Source organism: Loxodonta africana, chromosome 3 (genome assembly GCF_030014295.1).
Source record: "Loxodonta africana isolate mLoxAfr1 chromosome 3, mLoxAfr1.hap2, whole genome shotgun sequence".
Lineage (NCBI taxonomy): Eukaryota > Metazoa > Chordata > Mammalia > Proboscidea > Elephantidae > Loxodonta > Loxodonta africana.
Window position 1 is genome coordinate 5,683,741 of NC_087344.1, and position 25,435 is coordinate 5,709,175.

Consider the following 25,435-nt stretch of genomic DNA (forward strand, 5'->3'; position numbering starts at 1 on the left):
CCCATGAGCCTCTGCGCTTGTTCACCAGGACTACAATTCCCAGGAGGCCTTGCGCACCAAACAGGCCCTCCCTTCCCTCGTGCCCAACCTCCTTCTGGGTCGCAAGGTCACGTCCTGGCCCCGCCTCTCGCCCCTCGCCCTCGCCATAAAGACAGGTTTTAAGAAAGTTCGATTGCAAGTTTTTTTTAATCATTTTATTTTGGGACCATGAGTTTATGTGAAACTTCAGCAGCGTTAGCCAAATAGTTCACAGTTTCCAGCAGAGATTGGGAGGAATACCAGAGTGGGCCTACAACTCCCAGGTGGCTGTGCGCGGCGGGAGGACCACAGCTCCCAGGAGGCTGCGCGGCAGGCGTGCCGGTCCGCGGCGCTGCCTGCAGGACCCCGCGGCGGGCTCGGGCTGCCCGGCGCGGTGCCCACAGGACCCCGGCGGCTACCCATGCCGAGGTGAGTCCGCGGGAGCAGCTGCCGCCGTCCCGTCCCCGCCACCGCCGCCCCGAGCGGCCCCGCGCCGGCCAGGATGCTGGAGGAAGCCGGCGAGGTGCTGGAGAACATGCTGAAGGCTTCGTGCCTGCCGCTCGGCTTCATCGTCTTCCTTCCCGCGGTGCTGCTGCTTGTGGCGCCGCCGCTGCCCGCCGCCGACGCCGCGCACGAGTTCACCGTCTACCGCATGCAGCAGTACGACCTGCAGGGCCAGCCCTACGGTGCGTGCCCCCGCGCCCCCGGCCTCCCTGCTCCGGCCCCGGGCCCCCTCGGCCGGGGCTGGGCGCTCCGGGCCCCAGCACCCGCCGCTCCGGCCTGTCCAGGTGAAGTCCCGCGCAGAACTCACCTGGGCGGCCAGACGTCTCCTTGGCCCCGGACGAGGCAGAGCTCGGCTGTCCTGGACCCCCTCCTCGGCCCCCGCTGTCCTTGGCAGGTGCCCCCGTAATCCGCGCGAACTTCCGCAGCACCCAGGCCTGGCCCTCTGACTCCCCCTGACATGCTCGTGGCCCCGACCCTCTGGCCAGGCTCCCCCTTCTGGATCCTTATTGGTCCCCTGTCCGGTCCCCATCCGGACCCGAGCCCAGCTGCCTTGCCGTGGCGTCTTCCCCCGAGGTGCCTGGCCAGTGCCCCTGTGACCAGAGCCCCCTGCTCTGACCTCCAGCCCCAGGCGCCCTCCCACGGCCCACCACCCAGGCCGGTGCCCCGGAGGTGGAACCTTTAGCCAGCTTCATTTGAAGTTAAGCGTCGCCTGGGTTCTGCGGGTTCTGCCTCGCTCCCACTCTCCACGGCCCCTGCGTATTCCTGTCCTTCTTATCCGATGCCCACTCTCTCCCCACTTCCCAGCTCTAGCGCCTGCATCAAGTCCCCCTTTCTGCCAAGCAGTTTGCCCCACTTCCAGCTCATGGGCCAGATCGAGATTCCTCAGCGTAATCCCTTCACCTGCCTCCCCAGCTCAGTCCCCTTGCTTGGACTCCTTGGGGTTCTCTTGGACCCCACCCCTTGTCTCCTCCTGGGTTGCATACTGATCCCCCTCCTCCCATAATCTCAGTTCTTCCATCGTCCCAGGATTTCTTGATTGTCTCTGATTCTGGGTCAGCACCCCTCCTTTAAGGCCCCTCATCCAAGTCAGCACCCTCAGGATTTCCGCCCCCCACCAGAACCTGCCCAGCTTCCTCTCACCAGTCCTGCCCCCTACTGGCCTGACCTCAGTGCCTGAAACCCAAAAATGCAAACTGATTTTGATTCTTAACGACCTCATAGGGCAGAGTAGAAGTGCCCCACAGAGTTTCCGAGGCTGTAAGCTTTACAGAAGCAGACTGCCACATCTTTCTCCAGCTGAGCGGCTGGTGGGTTCACTGCTGACTTTTTGGTCCGCATCCAAGCACTTAACCACTCTGTCACCAGGGCCGCTCCCCCAGTGCCAAAATCATTCTAAATTCCCTTGTCTTGTCTCCTGACTGTGAAGGTATTCGGGACCCCCAGTGAGGTCTAGGTGTTCCAGAATCTTCTAGCATTACCAGAAGCCCCTGGTTTTTCTTCCAGCCTGGCCCCCTGCAAGTCAAGGCCTGACCTTCCCGTAAAGGACCTGCATTCCCAAATTCTTGTCCCCCTGGATTCTAAGTCCAGCTTCTCTTGAACTGACCCTTTTGTTGGGACATATCAGGCCCAGCCTGGGGTCCCTTGGCCCCCTCCAGCTGTCTGCCAGGCCCTTGGGGGCCCCCAGTCCCTGGAGACTGATCCAGACCATCCCTCAGAACCCCCTACCCAAAGCCACTTTGTTTCCATTTATGGCAGTGGGTCTCACGAGGGTGATTCTGCCCCCCAGGGACACTTGGTGATGTCCGTGGTTGTCACAATTTGGGGGGGGGTGCTATTGGCACCTCAAATGTGGAGGCCAGGGATGCTGCTTAACCCGGTACAATGCAGTGGACGACCCCCGTGTCAGCCAAGCCACCGTGGAGAAAGCCAGATTCTAAGTCTGAGGTCCCAGGCCACAGAGGGGTGAGAGTGGGAAGCAAGGAGCCGCCGGCAGTATGAGCGCGTTTGTAGGCATCACTTGGCGTTTTCCTGGGGAGGGTCCTTACCAGCGCTGTCCAGTGGAATTTCTGCCGTAAGGAACACGTCGCTGCCTGGTACAGCGGTCCCCAGCCCCATGCAGCTGCTGAGTACTTGGTATGTGCTGAGTCCAACCAAGAAATCAAACGTTGAATGGTAATTGTAATAAATTTAAATAGCCACAGATGCTAACTGGCTGCTGTCGAGTGGACTGTGACTTTCGGCGACCCCGCGTGTGTCAGCGTGCAGTTGCGCTTCGCGTGGTTTTCAGGGGCTGATTTTTGGAAGCGGATGCCAGGCCTTTCTTCTGAGGCACTTCTGGGTGGACTCAGACCAATAGTGCCACTCGGGGACTCCTAAGTAGATGAATGATAAACGGATGCGGAATAGACATGTCCAGAGCAAGAGAGTTGGACGGTGTTCTTTTGTGACCCATAGGGTTTTCAGTGGCTGGTTTTTCAGAAGTCGATAGCCAGGGCTTTCTTCCAAGGTGCCTCTGGGTAGAGTCAGACGAGGCCGAGCGCGTTCACCGGCTGTGCCTCTCAGGGCTTCGCGCGTGTGGCTAGGGGCTACCACATTGGACAGCCCGGGTGTAGGGCTCTAGTGGATTTCCCAGAGGAAACCCAGATTCCAGAACTGGAGTCAGCCTGTTTTCTCCAGGTCCTTCCAAGTGGCTGTTGGTTCCTGTCTCAGCCCCTCCCCCGCCTGCCCCCTTCGCCTGCCCACAGCCTGGCCAAGAGGCCCTTGCCAACCCCTCCCAGCACCCCCAACTTCTCTCTCAGCCCCTGGGCAAGCGGGCAGCAATGATCTAGCTGACCCCCCTCAGGCGTCCCCTGGCTGACGTGCTGTCCTGCTTGCAGACGGAGGGGGACCCTCTCTCTCCCTGCAAACCTGCCCAGGAAGTGGCAGTCCCGCCTTTTCTTCACTGGGACAGACTTTCCGACTTGGGAGAATGGTCCTCTTAGTTTCCCTCCCAATCCTTGCAGACCCTTCTGGAACCTTCTTTTCTTTTCACCACCTTACTTGTCATTTACCGTATTTCCTCCTCTGTTCCCACAGTCCTTTGTTTTCTCGAATTTTCCTCAGCTTCTGTGTTTCCTCCCTTCCTTTCCCCCTAAAACAAACAAAAAAACAGTTGTCATTGAGTCAACTTGTAGCGACCCCATGTGACAGAGTAGAACTGCCCACAGGGTTTTCTAGGCTGTTATCTTTACAGGAGCAGATCGCCAGGCTCCTGCAGAGCTGATGGGTGGGTTTGAACCTTTGAATTAGTAGCCGAGTGCTTAACTGTTACACCACCAGGGCTCCTTCACCCCATCCTACCCAAAACAAAACCAAACCCGGTGGCGTCGAGTCGATTCCGACTCATAGCGACCCTATAGGACAGAGTAGAACTGCCCCACAGAGTTTCCAAGGAGCGCCTGGCGGATTCAAACTGCCGACCCTTTGGTTAGCAGCCATAGCACTTAACCACTACACCACCAGGGTTTCCGATCGTAGGCACCTGTAAACCGGTTGCCATCAAGTTGACTCCGACTCATGGTGACCCTGTGTGTGTCGGAGTAGGGTTTTCAATGGCTGATTTTTCAGTAACAGGTCACCAGGCCTTTCTTTTTTTTTTCTTTTTAAATGTTGTATTTTAGATGAAGGTTTACAGAGCAAATTAGTTTCTCATTAAGTAATTAATACACATATTGTTTTGTGACATTGGTTACCAACCCCACAACATGTCAGCACTCTCCCTTATCTACCTTGGGTTCCCCATTACCAGCTGTCCTGTCCCCTCCTGCCTTCTAGTCCTTGTCCCTGGGCTGGTGTACCCATTTAGTCTCATTTTGTTTTACGGGCCTGTCTAATCCTTGGCTGAAGGATGAATCTCAGGAGTGACTTCATTACTGAGCTAAAAGGGTGTCTGGGGGCCATACTCTCAGAGTTTCTCCAGTCTCTGTCAGGCCAGTAAGTCTGGTCTTTTTTTGTGAGTTAGAGTTTTGTTCTACATTTTCCCCAGCTCTGTCTGGGACCCTCTATTGTGATCCCTGTCAGAGCAGTCGGTGGTGACAGCCGGGCACCATTTAATTATGCTGGACTCAAGCTAGATTGCTAGGCCTTTTTTCTGCGGTACCTGTGGGTAGACTCGAACCACCAGTCTTTGGTTAGCAGCCAAGCATGTCTACCATTTGTACCACCCAAAGACTCCATAAAGTTACAGCCAGAAAACCTTATGGAGGGAGCAGTTCTGTAACAGGCGGACTGCCCTGAGTAGGGATCAACGTGACGTTGGTTGTGTGTGTATGGTGGGGGGAGGCATTTAAAAAAAAATGGGGAACTTGTGGTCAAGGCCAGGAGATCTGACTCCTTGTCTTCTCTGGCAGCAGCCCAAAGGCCAGTATGGTGAGGGCTGGAGAGCTCCCTGGCTCGCCCATGGGCCCAGGATCCCCGAGGGAGCCCCGGGACAGCCTGAGTGCCTCTGCCCCTGCCGAGTCACTCCTGATTGCAATCACCTTCCTGATCTCTTAAGAGCCTTCTCTTGTTTGAGCCGCCCTTGGTTCACTCTTCTTTCCCAACTTCCTTTCTGCGGCTGTTGAGAAACTTAGGGCCGGGCTATTTGTTTCCAACTGTCGGAAGACAAGCTGTGTGCTCTTTGTGCTTAGGTGTGAGCTGGGTGTCTGAGGGTAATTGGCCAGGTTCAGGGCCGCAGGCAATCTAAGGCTCCCCTCCTGCTGGATGGACTCTGGCCCTCCTTCCCTGAGTGCTTCCTTCGTGTGAGTCCCAGGCGTTAGTTAATAACAACAGGTAGTGTTTGCTGGAGGGCAGTGGAGGCTCTGTGGTAGAATTCCCGCCTTCCATGTGGGAGACCCGGGTTCGATTCCCAGCCAGTGTACCTCATCCACAGCCACCACTTGTCTGTCACTGGGGGCTTGTGTGTTGCTAGGATGCTGAACAGATTTCAGCGGAGCTTCCAGACTGAGAGGGACTAAGAAGAAAGGCCTGGCGATTGACTTCTGAAAATCACCCAGTGAAAACCCTATAGATCACAATGGTCCGATCTGCAACCGATCATGGGGACTGCACAGGACCAGGCAGCATTTTGTTCCATTGTGCTTGGGGTTGCCATGAGTCATAGTCAAGTAGACGGCAGCTAATAACAGCAACCAAGTGTTTTTTTGAACACATAAATTGTGCCGGGCAGTGTGTTTACCGCTTCCCTCCGTCCCATCTCATTTGATCCCCATGAGGACCCTCTGAGGTGGGAATAGCACCCCTCAGGAGGCCCGGCTCCAAAGACCCCTGCCAGCCAGACTTAATCTGGTAGGGTTTGAGAAACTACAGCTAGTAGTCCAAACTGCCCCCTCACTTGTGTTTGTCAATAAAGTTTTATTGACACACAGCCATGCCCCATGTGTTGTTTTATGGCCTGTGACTGCTTTGCGCTGACTGCATCATCTGAGGTGAACGTTGCAACAGAGGTGTGCAGTCAGCAAAGGTGAAAATATTGACCATCTGGCCCTTGACAGAAAGAAGTTTGCCAAGTCTGTTCCCGTGTGGGGAACCAGACTCTTCTTTCTGTCCAGGTGCCCAGCGCCTGTCTTTGTGGCTGTCCACCACGCCCTGCCTTGTGCTTGTCCAGACACGGGTGTGAGGGAGGCCACTCTGGTTTTACCTCCCTGGCAGCTAGGGGCCAGAGGAGGAGCGTGAGCTCTGGGTGGGTCCCCTCCTGCCTCTGGACCTCAGATTCCCCATCAGTGAACCACAAGGCTCACTGAGGACACGTCCATAAAGCCCCAGGCTCCAGGTGGAGCTAATGGGGAGCTTCATCCCAACCGGGACCCACAGGGAGCCCAGGCCCAGTAGCCATCCCCGCCCTGCCTTGTCGTGCCACCAGGCACCTCCTCTCTGGGCTCCATTGCTCCCTCTCACAAATGGGGCTCACATTTGCCCCCGGCAGGGTCATGGGGCCGAGGAGGCTGAGGGCTTGAGGAGACAGGTGGCGTGAGGGGGAGGGGCACTCCCAGCATCCGAGGGCTCCAAGGACCTCCTCAAGGTCTTTGCTGCTTCCTCTCCTTTTTCTCCCTTGGGGCCTTCCGGCCCAGCCTAAGGCAGAGCATAGGCCTGGGCAAGGGCCTGAGCCACCGATTCTAGGGGGCAGGGGGCCAAGGCGGGAGCCCAGGGCCTGGGGTGGGTGGTCTGCTCTTGCTCCTTGGTCAGACACCTTGGCGGCCCAGCTGGGACAGACGTTCCTCCTGGGTCCTGTCTGCACCCCTGTGTGAGCCTGTCAGAATGTGCCATTTGGGATTGGTTCTTCTCACGCTCTGCCCGCCTCTCCAGATGTCCCTGGAGAGCAGACACAGAGGCTGCTGCGCTCCTGGCCCCAACCCCAAAGCAGCACTGAGGCCTCACAGAGATCTGCCCCTGAGCGCAAGTGGCCGACCCTTAGGACCAAGGTTGGCTCTGGTTGGGCGTTGAACTTGCCTGAGCTCAGTATTTCTGAGCACTTCCTGCCTAGGCCCTGGGGCCAAACCCAGCTGCACAGTGTTGGGGAGGCTTTGTATGTTCTGGGGTTGGTCTGCACAGCCCTGAAGTCTTTTGGATTCGTTGCTTGTTGTTAGCTGCTGTCAAGTCAGTCAGACTCATGGTGACCCTGCGTACAACTGAGCAAAATGCTTTCCCGTCCTGCACCATCCCTGTGATCAGTTGCCAGTCGAATCATTGCAGTGCACGGGGTTCTCCGTGGCTGATTTTCAGAAGTAGAGTGTGTGTGATGCTGAGGCTACAGCCCCACCGAGACAAGTCCTGGGCCCACCCTGAATGCCTGCTGATAGCAAGTGAACAAACCAATTCTAGAAGGTACCAAGGTCTGTGAAGGGAGCAAACAATGGCTGTTAGACCGGGTGGCCAGGGAGACCTCCTGAGATCGAGAGTGGGTATGCCTGGCATGAGAGAGCCACAGAGAGAGTGCCCAAGAGAGGGGGACAGAGCTGCAGGTGGACAGAGTGGGCAAGGTGAGGTTGGAGGGCAGGGCCAGGGGCTCAGGACTGAGGCAAGCAAGGGGTGGAGTTTGAATTCTTTCCCCAGGGCATTGGTTGCTGTGGACGGATCATCACAGTAACTGCAGGGGTGACCTGGGTTCTTGGTAGATGGCCCACTCCGTTTTTATAACTGAAGTTTTATTGGCACACAGTCACGCCTATTCATTTCCGTATTGTCTGTGGCTACTTCCACACTACAGTGGCAGAGCCGAATCCTCAACACAGACATTGTGGCCTGCAAAACTGACAGTATGGGCTCTCTGGCCCTTTTGGGAAAACATTTGCTGGCCCCTGATCTAGAATTACGAGCAGGAGACGGATTGTGGCTTTTGTCAGACTCTCAAGAGACACTGTAGCTCCACGGAGGGTAAGTCTCGGTTTAAAGCGAGCGCTAAGCCCGTGGGAAGGAGCCCTGGTGATGCTGCTCTCAGAAAGGTTGGCAGTTTGAACCCACCTGGCAGCTCTGCAGGAGAAAGACCTGCCGATCTGCTCCCCTAAAGATTATAGCCTATAAAACCTTATCAGGCAGTTCTCTGATACATGGGGTCGTTATGAGTCAGAATGACTCCAGGCACCTAATGACAACGTACCCCTGGGCAGTGGGATGGGTTGGCTGCTAATGGACCTGAGCCACGTACCCCCATGGTCCCCGTCACCAGCTACATTGGGGACAGACTGGGAAGGACCTTGGGAGGATCCTGAGCCGACGTCTCAGAGACTCCAGCGCCTGGTGCAGGCGGGTGTGTGTGTCTAGGGCAGCACGGGGCTGGACGCTGCCCCCTTCCCCACGTGACCTGCTGTCCTCCCCACATGACCTGTCCTCCCCACGTGGCCCAGCGCCCTCCCCACATGTCTTGCTGTCCTCCCCACATGACCTGCTGTCCTCCCCATGTGGACCGGCGCCCTCCCCACATGTCTTGCTGTCCTCCCCACGTGTCCTGCTCTCCTCCCCACATGGCCTGGCGCCCTCCTCATGTGACCTGCTGTCCTCCCCACGTGGCTTGGCCCCCTCCCCGCGTGGCCTGCTGTCCTCCCCACGTGGCCTGCTGTCCTCCCCACGTGGCTCGGCCCCCTCCCCACGTGGCCTGCTGTCCTCCCCACGTGGCCCGGCCCCCTCCCCACGTGGCCTGCTGTCCTCCTCACATGGCCTGCTGTCCTCCCCATGTGTCCTGGCACCCGCTGAGGGCCCCCGTCCTGTCCCCGCAGGCACGCGGAACGCAGTGCTCAACACAGAGGCGCGCACCATGGACGCGGACGTGCTGAGCCGCCGCTGTGTCATGATGCGCCTGGTGGACTTCTCCTACGAGCAGTACCAGAAGGCGCTGCGCCAGTCGGCCGGCGCCGTGGTCATCATCCTGCCGCCTGCCATGGCCGCTGTGCCGCAGGACGTCATCCGGGTGAGCCCTGAACCTCCCCCTCCCTCTCTTTCTTCCCCGCCGTTCTGCTCCCCCAGTCCCTGCTCTCCTTGCCCCTCCAGCCTGTACCACCCCTTCTCTTCCCTCGCCCCCTGCTCTCCCAGCCCTTCCCTTGCCCGCACAGCTTCCCCTTGGCTCAGTTCCAGGAGCTTCTGTGGAGCCAGCTATGTGACCTCAGGTCGCCTGCCTTGTCTGAGCCTTTCTGCTTTTGGAAAGCAGAGATGGTGCTTGTTCCCCTTGATCATTTGTCCACATCTGGGATGATTCTGCCCCCAGGGGACACTGAAGATGTCTGGGGACATTTATGTTTGTCACAATTGGGAGGGGGATACTACTGGCATCCAGTGGGTGTGGGTCAGGGATGCTGCCCCACACCCTACAGTGCACAGGATGACCCACCCCAGAGAAGGATCAGGCCCCCTGTGTCAGCAGGGCTGCCTTAATTATTGAGGGGCGGGGAGGAAGGGTGAGTTTGATCCCTACCTCACACCATACAGCAGGAGAGCTTCCTGCTGGGTTAGACAGGGTAAAGCAGGTTGGTTCTCCAGCTTCTGGGATTTTCCTCTAAGTCACGGGATCTGATAAACACCAAGAAGATACCGTGGGTGAAGGTGGTAAGGCTGGCTTTATGCTGGGTGGCTCCTGCCATCAGCCCGTGAAGCCCACGTTGATCACCCAGTTTACAGCTGAAGAAGCTGAGGGCCAGTGGAGGGTAGCCCCAGTGAACCCAGGATCCAAACCCAGACCTGGCTGGCTCCCTAGCCCATTCATTCTCCACCCAGCCCATCCGCTTCCTAACACTGACTGTCCAGAGGGGCTCTGAGGGGTCTCCACAGACCTTCCCCATCCCCTGGTCCCCTCGTCTGCCTCCTGCCTCTCATCCTAGTTGCCTGCGTGATTCACACCCCAGCTGGACCGCTTCTCACCCTTGCTCCTCACACCCCACTCAGAGTGCCTCCGGGAGGGGACAGCCGTTAGGGCCCCTCCCCCTGCTCCCGCTGGTCCCCTGTAGTATGGTTGAGGGAAACCAGGGCTGGTGGAGGACAAAGATAGGACCATGTACTACAAGGTATTTACCGGGGCAGCTGCAGTGACAGCCACATGTGGTGGGGTGGACCCCTGGAGCAGGAAGTCGACCAGAGGCAAGGGCACTGGAGTCACCAGAGGGGAGGAGGGAAGGGAGCCTTCACCAAGTCCTTCTGCAGCACTGTGGGGAGTCGGGGTCCGAGAGCTCCAAACGCAGCAGGACCTTGGGGCCCTTATAGGCCCAGGGTTTTATGACTTTGATTCCCGCCCGTGGAGGCTTGTGTGTTGCCGTGATGCTGAACAGGTTTCCACGGAGCTTCCAGACTGAGACGGTCTAGGAAGAAGGGCCCGGGGATCGACTTCCAAAATCAGCCAGCGAAAATCCTGTGGGTCACAACGGTCCCATCCCGTTGTGCCTGGGGTCGCCATGAGTCGGGGCCGCCTTGATGGCACCTAACAGCAACAACAAAGTTCTAGCACTTGTTGGGTGCAGTGTCATGGGGTGCGTTAAGCAGGCAGGTTCCGAGTGGCTAGAAGTCTGCTTATTTGGGCCGTTTTTAAAACAATGGGGTGTGTACGAATTTGAGTTTGGTGCAGTGGGCATTCTGGGCCAGCGGGCCTCACTCAGCTTGGGTGCAGAGGTAACCAGCTTGGGCCAGGACACAGGAGCTCTCTTTGACTCAGCGACATGACACTTTGGGCGGAAGCCCCCTGACACTGGCTGTCCTACAGCAATTCATGGAGATTGAGCCTGAGATGCTGGCCATGGAGACCATTGTCCCCGTGTACTTTGCCGTGGAGGACGAGGCCCTGCTGTCCATCTACGAGCAGACACAGGCAGCATCCGCCTCCCAGGGTTCTGCCTCAGCCGCTGAAGGTGGGCACAGGGCACTGGGGCCCGGGCAGAGAGGTCTAGTGAGGTCAGGGATGTGGGGACTGACAGGAAAAAGACAGGACCACAGGGTGGCAGTGTTGCCCAGCAAGCGCTTTACTGGGTCCGGGGCATTGACTCGTTTGGTGGGGGGCCCGGTGTGTCTAGATGATGTCCCCCACCAGCAAGGTGTGGGGGGTCTCTCCTTCAGAGAGCTCTGGAGGGCAGCAGCACCTTGGAGTCTTTGTAACTACAAGCTTCTATCTAATTTAGGTCCCTGGGTGGCACACACGGTTAAGCACTCAACTACTGGCTGAAAGGTTGGTGGTTCAAACCCACCTAGAGGCGCCTCAGAAGAAAGGCCTGGCCGTCTGCTTCCAAAAAGGTCGCAGCCTTGAAAACCCGATGGGTTACGGCTCAACCTCGCCCGCGTGGGGTCACCATGAGTCAGAGCTGACTCGATGACAGCTGACAACGGGTCTGATCTATGGCCGGCAGACGTTGCGTGCAGTTTTCTTGGGGTATGCAAAGCAGGCAGGCTCTAAGTGGCTAAGAATCTCTCTCTTTGGGCTATTTTTAAAGCGGTTAGACGTGCACAAATTTGAATTTGGCACCGGCAGGCTTGATTTGGGGCTAACGGGCCCCAGCCCTGTGTGAAGACTAAACCACCTGGGGCCAGCACTCAGGGCCACCTTGAGCTCATTTATATGTAACAGGTTTCCCTGCGGGAAGGGGCCCGAGGGTGTTTCTCTAAGTGAGCGTGTGGCCCTCCTGGCCTGTGGTTAAGGTGCAGGTTGTGGCACCTCTACCTGCCCGCCCGCCCGCTGGCAGCATCTCCGCCTCTGGGCCAGGGCCAGCACCCTGCATTCTCCCAGCACCCCCAGATTCCAATGCACACAAATGTTTGAGCACTCAGAAGGAGACATGTCCCGTATTCAGCCTCTCGTGTGGTTTGTGAAAACGCGGGCATCTATTCATTTCTCTCTGTCCGTCCCATCTGCCACGCAGAGCCTCAGAGCCACGATCTTGGTCGAGGATGTTGGGGTGAGTCAGTAGCATCCTGAAAGAAGATACACTGCCTTCACCCAGTGCGATGGTGGACCAACACTGAGCACTGGAGTAGGAGCTGGGACCTGTGGGGCGGAAGGGAGCAGAGAGTGGCCAGCGGGGATAACAAAGAGCCGCCAGGGGACGAATGGATAGGCGAAGTAGCTCCTGTCTGTACTGTGGAATATTGTTTGACTGTAAAAAAGAATGAAGCTATGGTACACACCATGACGTGGATGAACCCCAGAAACACTGTCGTTAGGTGCTGTCGAGTTGGTTCCAACTCGTGGTGACCCCACGTACAATAGAACAAATCACTGCCCAGTCCTGCGCCATCCTCACAATCATTGTGTGTTTGAGCTCATTGTTGCAGCCCCTGTGTCAGAAACAGCGAGCAAAATAACCAAAGACCAGTTGCCATCAAGTCAACCCCAACTCGCGGTGACCCTTTGTGTGTCAGAGAAGGTGCTCCATAGGCTGATCTTTTGGAAGTAGATTGCCAGGCCTTTCTTCCAAGGTGCCTGTGGGTGGACTCGAACCACCAGCCCTTTGGTTAACAGCTGAGTGCGTGAACTGTTTGCACCACCCAGGGGTCTGTTACCTGCTTACAGGGGTGGAGTAAGTCAGACACAAAAGAACAGATAGTGTATGGTCTTCTTTACATGAAACATCTAGAAGAGGCAAACCCTTAGAAAGATTAATGGTTGCTAGGGGCTTGGGGAGGGGAAGAATGGGAAGTTATTAAAAAAAAGAATCAAAGAAGTGCAGCCTAAAGGAGCCCCAAAGGGCTGTTTGCACCTCATACCACGAGCCCACTGGGGGGCTCGGCCTGACGCACCCCTCTGTGTCCAGTGCTGCTTCACACGGCCACCGCCAACGGCTTCCAGATGGTCACCAGCGGGGTCCAGAGCAAGGCCGTGAGTGACTGGCTCATCACCAGCGTGGAGGTGAGTGCTCCACCTGCCCACCCGAGACCTCGGCCCCGGGACCCAAGACCCCGGCCCTGAGCTGAGCCCTGCCTTTGTCCCCGGGGGTCCAGACCAGACCAGAGTGGAGGAGACTTGGGGGAGCCATGCTTTTGGGGCCTCGCTGTAATGACTGGGCTGGCCGCCTTTCCACCCATTTCCCACTAGAGGGAGCCCTTAGCAAGGGCACTGTGGTCAGGTGCCTCTGCTTTGCTTAAAACCCTCCAGTGGCTTCTTGTGGTGTCCGAATAAAACCCAAATTCTTTCCTGCGCAGTGGCTGGGCCCGGCCAGCCCCTCTGGCCTGTTTCCTGACATCTTCCCTTGGAATCACCGCCCCAGCCACTCGCGCCTCCTTGTCCCACCTCAGAGCCTGTACACAGGCTGTTGCTGCCTCACAGAAAGCTCTCCCCGAGGCCTTAGAACAGCCAACAACCTGTGTTTCCAAATAAAAGTTTTATTGGCGCACAGCCACACCGTGTTTTGGACAGACTGTCCTTTGCGGTTTTCACACTAAAATGACGGAGCTTAGCAGTTGCAAAGGAGATCATGCGGCCCACAATGTCAAAGATACCGACTATCTGGAGCTTTGCAGAAAATATGCTAACCCCTGGGCTAGAGCAGAGAGCTGGGATCGGGCGGGGTTAGAGGCAGGGAGAGTTGGGACCGGAGTGCCGGGGCAGGGGTTTGGCCTTTGTCCTACTGGAAAGTTCTTCTCATGCCTCTCTCTTTTTTGTTTTTTTGTAAAAATATACACATTAGAACATAATAGCACTTCAGATTTTTCCATGTATAATTCAGTGATATTGATGAAATTCTTCGAGTTGTGCAGCCGTTCTCACCCTCTTTTTCTGAGTTGTTCCTCCTCCATTACCATAATCTCACTGCCTCCTAAGCTTCCCGTCTAACCTTTCGAGTTGCTGTTGTCAGTTTGATCCCGTATAGATAATTCTTTAAAAGAGCACAATGGTCAAGGCAGACAAAAAAAAATCCTTATTAATTAAGCTAGACTATCGTTTGATATAAAGAAGACTTCAGGGAGCAGTTTTGGTTTAAAGTTTAAAGATTATCTTCGAGGATTAGTTTTGGGGCCCATCCAGCACCCTTAGCTCCTGGAAGTCTGGATTCCTTAAGAATTTGAAATTCTTTTCTGCATTTTCTCCTTTTGACCAAGATTCTTCTAGAGAATCATTGATCTAAACAGCGCATCTTCTTTTATTAAAGTATAACATCCCTCTTGTAGACACAGCCTTCCACAGAACCTTGATATGGAAAATATAAAAAGTGGGGCTTTGGGTGCCGAGGCAGGGGTGAGGTCCCTGTTCCCCTGGGGAGTAAAATGGGGATAGGGGGCCACAAAAGGCTGGGAGCAAGGCTGTAACAGGTTCAATGTGGAACCTGCAGTGACGATGCCCGGGGGTGGGGGGGGGGGCTGTCTCTGTCTGCCCGTCTGTCTGCCCGTCCCTGGCCCAGCAGGCCCCTCACAGACTCTCCCTGCAGGGGCGGCTGACTGGGCTGGGCGGAGAGGACCTGCCCACCATCGTCATTGTGGCCCACTACGACGCCTTCGGAGTGGCTCCCGTATGTAACCCTCAACTCCCACATGGCCCCTCCTTGGCTACCCTCAGCCTGGCTCAGATTCATGAGTTTGTCCAGTGGCCTCAGTCTGAAGGGCAGCATTGTCACATGCTGGCCTTTACCTCCTTCACATCCCCCAGGGCCCTGGGGTTGGGTGTCACCATGTGGCTGAGGGGGAGGTCAAGCGAGCTGGGCTGGGTCTCTTGCCTGGGGTCCCCCAGGTGTCTTAGTCACCTGGTGCTGCTGCAGCAGAAAGACCACAAGGGGTGACTTTAAAGAACAAATTTATTTTCTCACAGTTAGAAAGCTAGCAGTCCAAATTCAGGGTGTTGGCTTTAGGGGAAGGCGCTCTCGGTCCTCTCTGGGGGGAGGTCCTTGGACATCTCCCAATGGCACCTGTCTTCCCCATCTGTGCTCTCTGGTTTCTGTGCCTCGTCTGCTCCTTATATCTCAGAAGTGATTGCCTTAAGACACACCCTACACCACTGTGGGCTCGTTAACATAGCAGAGAAAACCCTGTTCCCAAATGGGATTACATCCACAGGTATAAAACCTGTCAACCTGTTGCCCTCAAGTTGATTCCGACTCATAGTGACCCTATAGGACAGAGTAGAACTGCCCCACAGGATTTCCGAGGTTGTAATTTTTATGGAAACAGACTGGCACATCTTTCTCCTGCAGAGTGGCTGGTAGGTTCCAGCCACCGAACTTTTAGTTAGCGGCTGAGCACTTTAGTCGCTGCACCACCAGGGCTGCTTTCCACAGGCATAAGGGTTAGGATTTACAACACATTTTTTGAGGGACACAATTCAACCCATAACCCACGGCAAACAGTTGGCCAATTCTGGAACCGAGCCCAGCACATCTGCACTGGGGTCCCCCAGGCCACCAGCAGTTGGGTAATTGGTAGGAGGACTCAGCGATAAAACACAGCATGGTCAGAAAAAGGCGCACGGGTGGAATCCGGGGAGCCCCAGGCACAGCACCCAGTCTCCTCCCCGTGGGGTGACTCGGGACGTGCTTCATTCCCAGCAGGGAGTTGGGCTGTCCACCAGGGAAGCTCTTAGAGACCCAGCGCCCAGGGTGGTCATTTCGGGGGCTGGTCACAGGTGCCCCTGCCTGGCACCCCCCAGAATTTCAGACCCTCAGAAGGAACACACAAATCACGTTGTTGACATGAGTGGTGCAGGCACAGAGAGCCGCTCTTATCGGGAAATGGTGGGAACCCTCCCGAGTCCCCATTCTGAATGTCCCTGGGGGTTGCCTACCCAGCACCCCCACCCAGGGACGCCAAGCTTACAGAGATCCTATAGGACAGAGGAGAACTGCCCCATAGGTTTTCCAAGGGCAGGTGGATTCGAACTGCTGACCTTTTGATTAGCAGCCAAATTCTTAACCACTGAGCCCCCAGGGTGCCTCCAGACTGTGTATTGTTTTTGGTGCCTTGGAGTCCATTCCAACTCAGGGCAGCTCCATGTGCCAGAGTAGGACTGCTCTGCTGGGCTTTCAAGGCTGTGGTTTTACAGGAGCAAATCACCAGCCAGGCCTTTCTCTGGCAGAGGGGTAGGGTAGGATCGAGCCGCCAGCCTTTCAGTCAGCAGCCAGGCATCGAACCGTTGCGCCCCTAGGGTTCCTTAGACAGTAGGTGAGGGTGCACTTGTGTGGCTGATTGTGAGTTGACCGTGCGGTCTCTGGCCCGTCTGCAGTGGCTGTCCCACGGCGCAGACTCCAACGGAAGCGGTATCTCCGTGCTGCTGGAGCTCGCCCGGCTCTTCTCTAGGCTCTACACCTACAAACGCACCCACGCTGCGTAAGTGCCCACAGGTGGCTGCCGGGGGGGAGGGGCGCCCACACTGCGTAAGTGTGCACGGTTGGGTTGCTTGGAGGGGAGGGGCACCCACGCCAAGTAAGTGTCCACGGGCAGGCTGCTGTGGGGGAGAGGTACCCATGCCATGGAAGTGCGCACGGGCAGGCTGTTGGGGGGCAGAGGTACCCATGCTGTGTAAGTGTGCACAGGTGGGCTGCTGGGGTGGAGGCGCACCCATGCTGCGTAGGTGACCAAGGGCAGACTGCTGGGGGGGAGGGGCACCCACGCCACGTAAGCGTCCACGGGTGGGCTGCTGGGGGGGGCACCCACATTGCATAAGTGTGCACAGGCCGGCTGCTTCACGGGGGATGGGGGCACCCACGTCACCTAAGTGTTCACGGGTGGGCTGCTCCACGGGGGGAGGCACCCAGACCATGTAAGTGCACGTGAAGCTGCTGGGTGGGGGCAGGGCAGCTCACCAACGGGGTCCGGTGTTCAAGCAGCATGTTTACGCCCGTTCCCATAAGAGCTTCTGGCCTGGAGATCACAACCGCAGAGCCAGTGGTGGTCTTTCATTGGGAGCTGCTCTTTCACCAGACCCGGGGCCAAGCTCCCACCACTTTGTACTGCAGCCTCAAGCCTAGAGCCGGCTTCCTTCCCCCTGGCACTGCTGATGTGAGGGTGACCCTTCTCTGGGTTGGGGCATCTGGGCACTGCAGGATGTTGGGCAGCATCTCTGGCCCCCACCCCATCAATGCTAGTAGCTCCCCCTTCTCCAGTCATGACAACCACAGATGTCTCCAGACATCCGCCTAGGTGTGCCCTGAGGGGCAGAAAAGGGTTCTCTGAGCTCGCTCAGATTCGGGAGGGGCTGGGTCAGTTGACTGAAATGAGCAACCGCCACTTATCCAAAAACTGAAATAGAATTATCCTCATAAAGAATGAAAGAAAAGCAGCCCCGCTTCCCCTGACGCAGGGCTGCAGCCAGGACTACACTGAAGGGCGGACAGAGACCGAGTCCCTGCTCTCTCCCAGGACGGCCCCCCCAGAGCATGACCTGCCGCGTGTCAGCAGTGCCGAGGGGGAGGATTCCTGCGTTAAATATTTGGAAAGCTGTAGTTTAATTCCTACCTCACTCTGTACACCAGAAAAAACTGCTGCTGGGTTAGACAGTGTAAGCCAGGGGGACCCTCCAGCTCTTGTGATTTTCCTCCTTTCTCCTCCCTACCCAGTGTGTGGATTTAAAAGTGGGCAGCATCCTAGATCATCAGTCGATCAGATGATTATGGGATGCAGAGTCTTTTGGGGGTCAGTGGAAACCCCTAACCCAGGGGTTCTCACCCAGGTGATTCTGCCCCCAGGGGACACTGGACAATGTCTGGGGACATTTGTGAGTGTCACAACTGGAAGGGGGCCGTTACTGGCATTGACTGGGTGGAGGCCAGGGATGCTGCTCAACACCCTACAGTGCACAGAACGGCCCACCCCAGAGACAGATTCAGCCACCGGGTCAGCAGTGCCGAGGGGAGACACCTGCCCCAAAGGGCTGCTCAGGTGTTGTCAGGTGGGTGGTCCTCCCCAAGTTGCCGGTCCTCATGGGGATCTGCGACCTGGCCTTGTCTCTCCTCCAGCCTAGGATGCTCACCTGTCTCAGTAACGCACCCGGTCCTCCCCCGCCAGGTACAACGTCCTGTTCTTTGCTTCCGGAGGGGGCAAGTTTAACTACCAGGGAACCAAGCGCTGGTTGGAAGACAACCTGGACCACACAGGTGAGGGGATGGGAGGGAAGGGCACCTTCTGATTTCTCCCCGCTCTCATCCCCCGCAGTTCTCTCCCCTTCTCACCAGCTCTACCCCGCCTCCCAGATTCCAGCTTGCTCCAGGACAACGTGGCCTTCGTCCTGTGCCTGGACACTGTGGGCCGGGGCAGCAGTTTGCACCTGCACGTGTCCAAGCCCCCCCGGGAAGGCACACTGCAGCACGCTTTCCTTCGGGAGCTCGAGATGGTAGGCACCCCCTGGCAGGCGGCACTGTGACCCCTGGGGCCAGTCCGGGATGAGCAGGGCCTGGGGGCAGCAGGACCCCTGTGGGAACCCCCCTGTGCCCCAGAGCCCCTGGCTCTCATTCCAGCCCCCGTCCCCTGCCATGTCCTCTGCTCCTGCCCACCCCTGGCCCTGCACTCTGCTCAGACCAAGTTCCTGGCAGTAGGCGTACGTCCCCCTTCTTCAGACACAGGTAGTATGGGACACACCAGAGCCCCGGTAACTTGGGCCGAGCCTCCCAGGGCCCTGGTTGGACGTCAGCAGAGCCAGTCAGTGTGGGGTTGGGCCTGAGGGAGCTTGGCCCAGGGAGCCCTGACAGCGTCGTCATCATCCCCCCACCCCGCCCCCACAGGTGACCGCCCATCAGTTCCCTGAGGTGCGCTTCTCCATGGTGCACAAGAAGATCAACCTGGCAGAGGATACGCTGGCCTGGGAGCACGAGCGCTTCGCCATCCGCCGCCTGCCTGCCTTCACCCTCTCACACCTGGAGAGCCACCGCGATGGCCAGCGCAGCAGCATCATGGATGTGCGGTGAGGTCCTGCCCTGCAGCCACTGGGGGAGAAGAGAGGCGGGTTGCGGGTGAGGTCTGGGGAGCAGCTGTCGTCAGTGTGAAAGCAGGATGGGGTGTTTTGAGGGGAAAGGTGGCTGGGGGGTGTCAGGGCACCCGGGAGGGCTGCCTGAAGGAGGCGGCATTGACATTGAGGGTGAGCTGGGGCAGGCGTCCTAGGCAGAGGGAGCCGTGAGGGCACAGGGTCCCGGGGCTGGAGAACCATCCTAGGCCAGTCCCCACAGGGGTTCCAGGCCGCTGTCTCAGGCGCCCCTACCCACTCATTCAGCTCCCTGGAGGCCTCTGCTTTTTGCACCCACTTGCATGGTGAGGTTTTGCCCTCGAAGTACCTGTTTTATGGGTTTAAATAAAACCCAATTTAGAAAAGTATAGGACACTTAGTTAAATTTGAATTTCAGGTTTGCTTTTTTTTTAGTATATCCTAGACGTGCACGGGTTATATTTATACTGAAAATGTGCTCACTGATCTGAAATTGAAAATTAACCGGGCACCTTGCATCTTGACTGGCAACCCTACACCCCCACCCACCTGCTGCATTCCTTTTCTATGTCCCTCCTGGATCTGAGAGGTCCCATGGGCCTCCCCCAGTGCCTGCTGCTCACTGCCCTTAAGTCCAGGGCTCTTCCCCCCTTGGGGATTATGGTGTTAGATACAGGCAATCCTCAGATTACCACTGAGCTCCATTCCAAAGTCCGTCTTCAGGTGAATTTGTACATGAGCCCAGACAGGTACAGTTTGTATCTAACATCAGTTAATCAAATGTTTATCTAAGTATATAGTATATTGTGTATCTGTGCATAAAAACAGTAAAGAAACACTTTTAAGTGTACTAAAACATCTTTAATATACAAATACAGTAATGAATAATAACGTTTTGATGGCCGTTGCAAAATAACATGTTTGTTATTACAAACAATTGTTTATGTACCTCAAATTTTTAATATAATAGGCTTTACAGGTTTGGTTCCTAACTACGGGTTGGTTTGTACCTAAGTGAGACATTGGTAACCTAGAGGCTGTCTGTTTTATATCACTGTGTTACTACAAATGATGCCAATTGAAAATCAAACCAAACCAAACCCGTTGCTGTCGAGTCAATTCCGACTCATAGTGACCCTACAGGACAGAGTAGAACTGCCCCATAGAGTTTCCGAGGAGCACCTGGTGGATTCGAACTGCCGACCTTTTGATTAGCAGCCATAGCACGAAACCACTAAGTCACCAGGGTTTCCCTGATTGAAAATATGTGTATTTTAATTGTATTATTATTACATCAGAACCCTGGTGGCACAGCGGTTAAGAATTTGGCTGCTAACCAACAGTTCAGCAGTTCAAATCCACCAGCTGCTCTGTGGAAACTCTGTGGGGCAGTTCTCCTCTGTCCTGTGGGGTCTCTATGAGTTGGAATCTACTCAACAGCAACGGGTTTGGCTTTTTTTTTTATAAGCAATACAGATATAAAAGACATATTTTTTTATCTCCTTGCAGGTCCCGGGTGGACTCTAAAACGCTGACACGGAACACAAGAATCATCGCGGAGGCCCTGACCCGAGTCATCTACAACCTGACCGAGAAGGTGAGCCCCCAGGCTGCGGGCACCCGTCATCTGCCCACCCACCAGGGACCTGGGCTCAGGCGTCCCTCCTTTCTCCACAGGGGACCCCTCCTGACATGCCTGTCTTCACCGAGCAGATGGTAAGGGGGCCGGAGCAGGAGGGGGCCAGGGTGGGGGGACAGTGCGGGATGGGGCCAAGGTGGGTGTCAGGGTGGGAGGGGGGCCGGGGCGGGTGAGCTTAAGGTGAATAGGGCGGACTGGGCGAGGAAGAGCCAGGTAGGGGGACTGGGAAGGGGGCAGGGAGGGATGGGAATACTGGGGCGGGGGGCAGAGCTGGAGGGGAGCAGGGCAGGGAGGGGATTGAGCTGAGTAGGAGGGGCACAGGAAGCCTGGTAGGGACAGTGCAGGGTGGGTGGTACTGGGGCTGGGTGGGAGGGGAAGGGAACGGGGGCAGGGTGGGTGTTGGGGGGTCTCCTATGGGAGGAGAGCAGAACGTGCCAGATGGGCTGGACAAGGGCGGTGAGCATGGCATGGGGGCAGGTGGGGGCAGTAACTGCCACGTGGGGGTGGGCAGGCTGCAGTGAGTATGGTGGGATGTGGGTGGGGCGGTGACCACGGTATACAGGCGATGGTGAGGCGGTGATCCCTGTGTTGGAGGGTGGTAGGGGGCTGTGACCACAGCGTGGGGGTAGTTGGGAGTGGTGACCACGGCTTGGGGGGGTGGGGGGTGCTGACCACGGCTTGGGGGTGGGTGGGTGGGGGCGGTGACCATGGTGTAGGGTGGTGGGTGGGGTGGTGACCAAGGCGTGGGGGTGGTTGGGGGTGGTGGCCATGGTGTGGGGGTGGGTGGGGGCGGTGACCATGGTGTAGGGGGGTGGGTGGGGTTGGTGGCCGCAGCATTGGGGGGCAGGGCGGTGACCACAGCATGGGGTGGATGGGGGTGGTGACCACGGTGTGGGGGGTTGGATGGGTGGTGACCACAGTGGGGGGGGCAGTGACCGTGGCATGTGGAGGGCAGGGCGGTGACCACATGCTCCCCGCAGCAGATCCAGCAGGAGCAACTGGACTCAGTGATGGACTGGCTCACCCACCAGCCGCGGGCTGCCCAGCTGGTGGACAAAGACAGCACCTTCCTGAGCACCCTGGAGTACTACCTGAGCCGCTACCTGAAGGATGTGAAGCAGCACTACGTCAAGGCCGACAAGCGGTGCGGGGCGGGTGTCCCCACCCTCTCCCCCCAGCTGCTTACGTGCATCCTGGATGGCCCGCCCCTCTTCGGGCCTTGGTCTCCCAAACAATGGAGCTCACGAGTGGGCGGGCCCTCACCTCAGATGGAGCTTATGGAGCCCCCCACCCCCAGGGAGCCAGCTCTAGCAAATACAAGTAGAGGATAGAAAAAAAAAACTATAGGCCACCCAGTTAGATTTGGATGTTAGTTTTAAAAAGAAAAAGGTTTTCTTAAGTGTAAGTATACACCAAATATTGCACGGCCTGTACTTATACTAGGAGCCCTCGTGGCACAACGGTTAAGTGCTCAGCTACTAGCCCAGAGAGATTAATGGGTTCAAACCCATCAGCCACTATGCAGGGGGAAGACATGGCAGTCTGGTTCCTTAAGGATTACAGCCTTGGAAATCCCACGCGGCAGTTTTATTCTGTCCCGTAGGGTCACTGTGAGTCAGAATGGACTCAACAACAATGGGTTTGGTTTTGGCCTCATTGTTGATCTGAAAGTTCAGTATGAACTGGGGGTCCCGCATTTTGTGTTTCGACCCTACACCCCACCCACCCACTGAGTTCCTTTCGGGCTCCAGTGTCTTCCAGCGTCCCCGGATTTTATCTTTTTTGCACCTGGAGCTTCTGAGCTCCCCAGTTGGGCCAAGCCAACACCTCAAGACCTTTGTGTTAGGAGGGGGGCCCACTGGGCATCATAGGCAGGAAATGTCCCCTGAGACCACCCAGTGCCCCCTCACTGGCTCGACTCTGTCCTTCTGTCTCACGGCTGCTCATAGCTCTCTCGAGAGACAGAAGTCTTAGACAGAAAAGGACACCGAAGCTCAGAGTGGACCCAAAGCCCGCAGGCCGAGGTTTCCCTCCCTCTACAGAGACGCTTGCAGGACAGTAAAAATTTGTACAGTCATCACATTTCGCTTTTAAACACCCCGAAACGGTCATAGGAGGGATCTTATTTCAGGACAAGAGACAGCCTTCCCCAGAAGGGACCGTCGGCAGCCCTGTGCCGACACCCACGAGGTGCTAGTGTTCCTGGGCTAAGTCCGGTGTTGGCTCAGGATGGGGCTGGCCCCCTGACAGCGCACTCTCTCCCCAGGGACCCAGAGTTTGTCTTCTACGACCAGCTGAAGCAGGTGATGAACGCGTACAGGTGAGTGGCAGGTGGTGGGTTGGCCTCCTCTCTGGGAGTGTGTCTTTATGTAGCTCGTCAAGCAGCAGCACCCCGTCCATCAGGGTCAGGCTGCCCTGGACCAGGAGTCCATGCACGTACATCGTCCCCACATGTGAGGATGTAAGGCAGCGTACTCAAGGCCACCCTTACTTCTGACACCACCTACAAGCCCGGGGGCTCCGTAATGCTAGAAGGACTCCCAGAAGCCGTTGTACTCGAGGTCACGGTGTATCACTGGGAAAGGGACAGGTTAAAGTCAGCCCGAGGAAGGGGCGCTGGGGGCAGGGTCCAGGGGGACACGTCAGCCTTGCTGTGTCAACATCTGGCGACACGCGGAGCTCTGCCAACGGGGGCACTTCCCTGAGCCTCGGCATCCAGACATCTTGTCGGGGCTCCGTCACATAGGACGATTTATCAACCCATTGATCCACTGATTGCCACGTGGCTGCTCTCAGTCTCCAAGTTGACCAACACGAGAGTGCCAGATCCCCCACCCTAAGTAGCACTGTCGGACTGCTCAGTGAGACCAGAGCCCCAGGCAGGCAGACCACTTCAGGGGGCCCAGCACCCCAGGGCTGACAGGTCACCGTGCAGAACCTCGCGGAATCTCAGTCCAGGTTCACCCTGCACACCTCCTGTTACAGCTGCAGGGACAGCCCCTGCACTCTCTGACCCACCACCTGCCCTTCCCCCCAGAGTCAAACCAGCCATTTTCGACCTGCTCCTGGCTGTCTGCATCGGTGCCTACCTTGGAATGGCCTACACAGCTGTGCAGGTGAGCAGGCAGGGTGGGGCTTGGGGGCTCACCTGGAGACTGGGGTTGACGTGGCGGGGGCTAGACCCAGGTGTCAGTCTCCGAGCAGGTGACCACCCAGTGCTGCTGGCCACAGACACCTGTAGGTGTCCATGTGGCCCCCAGGGTTTGCTGGCCCTCACCTTGCCCTCCCTCCCTCCCTCCCATGGTGCCCAGCACTTCGACCTCCTGTACAAGACGGTCCAGAGGGTGCTCCTGAAGGCCAAGATGCAGTGACCCAGGCCGGAGGGCCGCGCCACACGGACCCCCCAGGCCTTCCTGCCAGCCCAGGTGCCAGCTGGGGACAGAGCTTACCTTCCACACCTGTGGTTGAAACACTGAATTACAGAGGTGTTCCGTATTGCTCTTTCGGACTTGGGGGGTGCTTTCCTTTTTCCTTTTTTCCCTCTGAACTTCATGGAGGAGAGCCTGGTAGAAGCCCAGGGGCAGCCCCGGACCAGGGGAGCCCCACCAGCTTCGTGTAGCATGAGCTATTAAAGAGGAAACGCACCAGGATGCTGACCTGGACCTGGCTGTGCTCTGAAGAGGGCAGCCTGGCCTGGGCAGCCACCTCTGCCTCTGTCCTGCCCACATGCCAGCCTGTGTGGTGTCCCCGGCCGGGCCAGAGAGCTGAGGGGCCAATGTAGGCCAGGACCTCATGAGCCCTGAAGACAGCAGCCCTGACCAGGGCTCCGGGTGGCCTTGCAGGTGCTCTGTCCTCCGCACCTCTCACCTCCCCTCTGTCCCTTCCTGTCGTGTTCCTGCTGATGTGGCCCGAAAGTGACCAAGCACGGCTGCTGGCCCCACCCTCCCCTCGTGGCTTTTCCACGGCTGCCCCACAGTTGTGGCCTATCTCTCTGGGTATCCAGGTGTTTGTGGTGACCCGGGGCCGGGGCGCGGCTCAGTGTCAGAAGGGCTGGGCCAGACAGGTTGACAGCAGGTGTCTGAAAGAGGGAAGGGGCCGCTAGCCCCCCGGGACCCCCAGCCCCACTGTGCCCTCATTAACCCCCTTTCGGCTGCCCTCCTGGGACCTGGAGGAGGTGGGAGACCAGGGAACTGGGGGGGCGTTGTTGATAGCACCCTGCCAGGCCGTGTGGCGTGTGAGGGGGCAGGCAGTTAACCTCAGGGAGACCCAGGTGTGTCCATTCGTTAGCAATATAATTAATGAAGTGTTCCCCAGAGGGCCAGGGTAGGGAAGCAGGGACAGGGGCCTGGAACCTGCTGAGGCCCTGTGTCCATGGTCGCCAGGTTCTGATGCTGAGGGGCAGGCTGCCCTGGGAGGGTCCTTGCCCACATACAGCCCCTGGCTGTCCTTGAGAACTCAGGACTGAAGAAGGGGGGAGCCTAGCTTCCTGCCCAGCCAGTCCCTGCGTCCCATCCCCCCCAACGCTGGAGGTTCCTGGTAGCAATGTCTCCAGGCCCACGACTCCCAGGGCCAGCTGGGCTGTCCCCCACCATGTCAGCCCAGCCTGGCGTCACTGGACTCCCAGGTCCAGCAGCTCCTCGTGTAGGGAGGCACGGCCGTGGGGACGGAGGTTCTCCCTGCCCTGCCTGGGGGTCCCCTCAGAGCCTGTCCATCAAGCATACCAGGGGCCGGGTGCAGCACTGAGACTGGCTCCCAGCCACGGTGGTGGGGTCCAGGCGTGTGTGGGGGTCCTCTGAGCTGTTAACACTGATGTCCCTGAGCAAGCACTTCCCCCTTCCTGGGCAGGGCCTCCCAGTGGCCTGGCTGTCCCGGGGGCCCACGCTGGTGGGGGCAGTGGCTGTTCTGGGAGAGAAATAAAGCCATATTGAACGATC

The 25,435-nt window shown here is 57.4% G+C and overlaps 1 protein-coding gene across 3 annotated transcripts; it reads left to right on the forward strand.

The window, feature by feature from the left end:
• The first annotated feature begins 462 nt into the window (after positions 1–462).
• On the forward strand, positions 463–25,435 carry NCLN (nicalin). Of its 3 annotated transcripts, none has more exons than XM_064280257.1 (15): positions 463–704; positions 8,772–8,962; positions 10,739–10,883; positions 12,777–12,871; positions 14,388–14,468; positions 16,172–16,275; positions 17,953–18,041; positions 18,138–18,277; positions 18,666–18,844; positions 20,372–20,459; positions 20,540–20,578; positions 21,482–21,645; positions 22,768–22,821; positions 23,539–23,617; positions 23,813–25,435. In XM_064280257.1, the coding sequence occupies exons 1-15, from the start codon at positions 521–523 to the stop codon at positions 23,870–23,872; spliced, it is 1,692 nt and encodes a 563-aa protein (XP_064136327.1). In that variant the 5' UTR covers positions 463–520; the 3' UTR covers positions 23,873–25,435. The 3 variants fall into 3 exon arrangements, with proteins under 3 accessions (XP_064136327.1, XP_064136328.1, XP_064136329.1); XM_064280258.1 differs by having other exon boundaries at positions 21,485–21,645; XM_064280259.1 differs by lacking the exon at positions 463–704 and adding an exon at positions 6,731–7,932.